The sequence below is a fragment of the Pseudoliparis swirei genome, chromosome 23, assembly GCF_029220125.1.
Source record: "Pseudoliparis swirei isolate HS2019 ecotype Mariana Trench chromosome 23, NWPU_hadal_v1, whole genome shotgun sequence".
Classification (NCBI taxonomy): domain Eukaryota; kingdom Metazoa; phylum Chordata; class Actinopteri; order Perciformes; family Liparidae; genus Pseudoliparis; species Pseudoliparis swirei.
Genome location: NC_079410.1, coordinates 19,543,750 through 19,547,568, shown reverse-complemented (window position 1 = coordinate 19,547,568; position 3,819 = coordinate 19,543,750). Strand labels below are relative to the sequence as shown.

General features: G+C 39.0%; 2 protein-coding genes across 2 annotated transcripts in view; both read left to right on the top strand.

Annotated features, from left to right (window-relative positions):
* LOC130188604 (protein Wiz-like) overlaps window positions 1-363 on the top strand; it is a 10,300-nt gene extending 9,937 nt beyond the window's left edge. Inside the window, exon 12 of the mRNA XM_056407006.1 lies at window positions 332-363. Coding sequence (XP_056262981.1) covers window positions 332-363 — 32 coding nt within the window. The remainder of the gene's footprint in view (window positions 1-331) is intronic.
* A 1,563-nt stretch (window positions 364-1,926) lies between these two features.
* The window catches only part of LOC130189153 (troponin T, slow skeletal muscle-like), a 6,838-nt gene continuing 4,945 nt past the window's right edge, over window positions 1,927-3,819 (top strand). The window contains exons 1-3 of the mRNA XM_056407849.1: window positions 1,927-2,009; window positions 2,115-2,168; window positions 3,269-3,286. Of these exons, the coding sequence (XP_056263824.1) occupies window positions 1,955-2,009; window positions 2,115-2,168; window positions 3,269-3,286 (127 nt within the window). The 5' untranslated portion in view covers window positions 1,927-1,954. The remainder of the gene's footprint in view (window positions 2,010-2,114; window positions 2,169-3,268; window positions 3,287-3,819) is intronic.

Sequence of the window (3,819 nt, the reverse complement as noted above, 5' to 3'; positions counted from 1 at the left end):
TCCGGCAGTGGTGAGCTGCTGAGTCTGGCACGGCAGTAGATATGACAGCAGAGATAAATCCAAGCGCACAGTCACCGGGCATCTGTAAAGCCCTCCCGATGACAGACGGAGAGAGAGAGAGAGAGAGAGAGAGAGAGAGTGGAGGAGAAGACGCAAGGGCAGTGTGGGGAGAGAGGTGGTGGTGAAAGTGGGGGTAACTCTATCTGCCCTGGTCTTTCTGTGTTTAACCCATGTCACATTCTCACCTGTTGCCGCTCCGTCAATCTGCCCTGCGTGCCCCGCCAGGAAGGTGTGACGCAGGGCCCTCTGTGTCTGTGTGGTCTCACGCCAGGACAACGGCAGCTCAGAGGGGACAATTTATAGCCAAAACCATTGTGTGTCTCTCTCTCTCTGCTTATCGGTGTGTGTTCCTGTCTCCAAAGTAATTAATCAGAAGAGAGCGCGGGACTGTGGCCAACAGTGATTTAGAGATGGTGATGAATCACGTGCGTACTTATGCACAGACAAGCCTGCGTTTCAGTTTTTTAAAGACACCTGATATGGTGTTACATGTTTTTTAATCCAGGTATCCAGTATCTTTTTTAAGAACCATATGATGGGACACATAAATGGATGTACATAATTTCACTCAAAACCACTTGTGTTCTTATTGTTGAATAAAAAGAAAATTGTAAAAATAAAAATAAACACTTGAGGAAAAGTCAGAGAATCACCAGTCAGCCGATTCATTGTCTGGAAACAATGTGAATGTTTGTTTTGCCAATTCACTGTTAGACATAAAACCGGTTTCCCTTTGTGCATTTTCAATTTGCGCACTTGGTTATTTATCCCAAACGACAATATATTGCTAAACCTAACCAATAACCTTTTTTTCCCTAAACCTAACAGAGTTTTTTTTTTTAACCCTTGTGTTGCCTTAGGGTCATTTTGACCCGAATCAATATTACACCCTCCCCCCGCTTTAGGATTAATTTGACCCCATTCAATGTTTAATGTCGGTGTTCTTTCGGTAGTCAACAAACAAACATAAAGTGCCTCACACTTAAACTTGGAAAACAATATTAATTCTAATAATTTTCTGGAGGTTTTAATTGCTGGCGTCAAATTGAACCCAAAGGGTAAAATATGTTAGTAAATATAAAGGTAACAGGAGGGTGTAATATTGATTCGGGTCAAAATGACCCTAAGGCAACACAAGGGTTAAAGGAAATAAACATTTGTTACAGGCTTTAGTGGGAATACTTACAATAAATTAGTAACTATTTGTAGGATATCTTAAAAACCGTTGTACAGTGATACAATGCGCTATTTAATCTTCTTCACTTGAATTCCTCTTTTGCACCCTTCAAAATGTTGACGACCACGGCCGCCTCACATAAACATAGATAAGATTCGTAATAAGATAACTATGGGGTCATATCTTGGTGGACAGAAGTCTCTTTCATCTACATTTGGATGGGAACTTGGCTATGAATATACTGTGATTTACTGAATAAGTAAAATCCTTTACCTGGTGGTGGAGAAAAAAGAAAAGTCAAAGCTTAACTGAAGTCATTAGAATTTATCCTCTGGGAATCACGGATGTCTTTGCCAAATAGCAATCAATCCAAAAAAGCCAAACTTTCAGATTTTGAGTCTAAAAACAGTCTAAACCCATTTTACCCATTAATTGACCGTGTGGTATTATCTCCTCTAGTGTTCAGTTAAGCAAAATAACTTTTCCGAAGATCCACTTCCTTTATTTTATGTTTATTTTGAATCGTCGGAATGTTCCTTCTGATCGGTCTCTTGTACTTGAGATGGTTTAATTCTTCTGATTCATTGATTTTCTTGATTTGACTGACATGTGTTTATCCTACTTGCAGCCAGCAGCCATGTCAGATATAGAAGAGGAGTACGAGTGAGTACGCCGCCATAAACCAGTTGTTTATTGCAGCATGTGTTCATCCCTGTGATGTTGTCTGACATATGCTTCTCTGTTCCTCTTCCCCATCTATCCAGGGATCAGGGTGAGTTCAGTATCCACACGTGTCGCAATATTCGCGTTGCTCACAAACACGACGAACAACATGGAGGAAACTGTATTTATTTATCTCGGTCTTCTTTTCTCCCAGAGGCTGAAGAGGAACAGGAGGAGGAGCCTGAACTGGCAGGGGAGGATGAAGGAGGTATGGTCCAGAAGACTCCCAGAATGCAATGCAAACATACAGTACAGCTGCCGGTTAATGCAATTACATGTATATAAAATGTTACATGATAAAATGTCTTACTGTCGTGAATGTGATGTCATAATTCACCCTTGTTCCTGGTGTAGTTCTATACACAATTATTAATGTAATGAGTCACACACATCGGTGTGACTGTTCGGGATCGCGGTCCCTTTAAGTGTTGTGTTGCTGTTGGTGACGTGGAGCCCCATGCGGGTTTGGTTACTGGGCAGCGCCATCTTGTGTTCATTCGTTTTTGTGATACGAAATAAACGAGACACACACTTGTGTGCTCAACTTGAGGAATTGTGTTTTGCGTTTCAATGCAACTTCCACATTACAATATATATATATATATATACAGGACTGTCTCAGAAAATTAGAATATTGTGATAAAGTTCTTTATGTTCTGTAATGCAATTAAAAAAACAAAAATGTCATGCATTCTGGATTCATTACAAATCAACTGAAATATTGCAAGCCTTTTATTCTTTTAATATTGCTGATTATGGTTTACAGCTTAAGAAAACTCTAAAATCCTATCTCATAAAATTTTAATATTTCCTCAGACCAAGTAAAAATAAGATTTATAACAGCTGAGTGTTTGTCAAGGCTCAGGAAACCCTTGCAGGTGTTTCGAGTTAATTAGACAATTCAAGTGATTTGTTTAATACCCTACTAGTATACTTTTTCATGATATTCTAATATTTAGAGATAGGATATTTGAGTTTTCTTAAGCTGTAAACCATAATCAGCAATAAATCAGAATAAAAGGCTTGCAATATTTCAGTTGATTTGTAATGAATCCAGAATGCATGACATTTTTGTTTTTTTAATTGCATTACAGAAAATAAAGAACTTCATCACAATATTCTAATTTTCTGAGACAGTCCTGTATATATATGACTTTCCTTGTTGTCAGGAAGAGCAGAGCAATCGATCTCTCTCTTCTTCATCTTCATAACAGTTGTTTTGACTAGCGCTGTTCTAACTCTGACCTGTCAACTTCCTCTTTCTCCTGCTCTCCCATTGGCTGACACGGTGCTGGTTCGGGCTACCAGAGCAGCAGGAGTACCGCGGTACGGAGACAGCACGGCCATCATCACTCACACTGTTAGACACCATGACTAGCCCTGAAACACAATAAAGGTGGAAGTTGTTTCCATATGTATTTGGTTGTTAAAGATACATTTTCTGCACCTGAATCTGAATCTCACATACAAGCAATTTATATTTCACTTGCATCGTGTTAATACCAAACGTAAATGCTTTTTAAGTATTTAAGTAGTCGTAACTCATACAGAACCAAACAGGACAACGTTAGCTACATACTAAGTTAGCAACATACGAAGTTAGCAACATCCTAAGTTAGCAAGATCCGAAATTAGCAATATACTAAGTTAGCTACATAGGCTACTAAGTTAGCTATATACTAAGTTAGCAACATCCTACGTTAGCTACGTATTAAGTTCACAACATAATAAGTTAGCACCATCCTTCGTTAGCTACGTACTAAGTTAGCTACGTAATAAGTTAGCTACATACTAAGTTAGCACCATCCCAAGTTAGCACCATCCTTCGTTAGCTACGTACTAAGTTAGCTACGTAATAA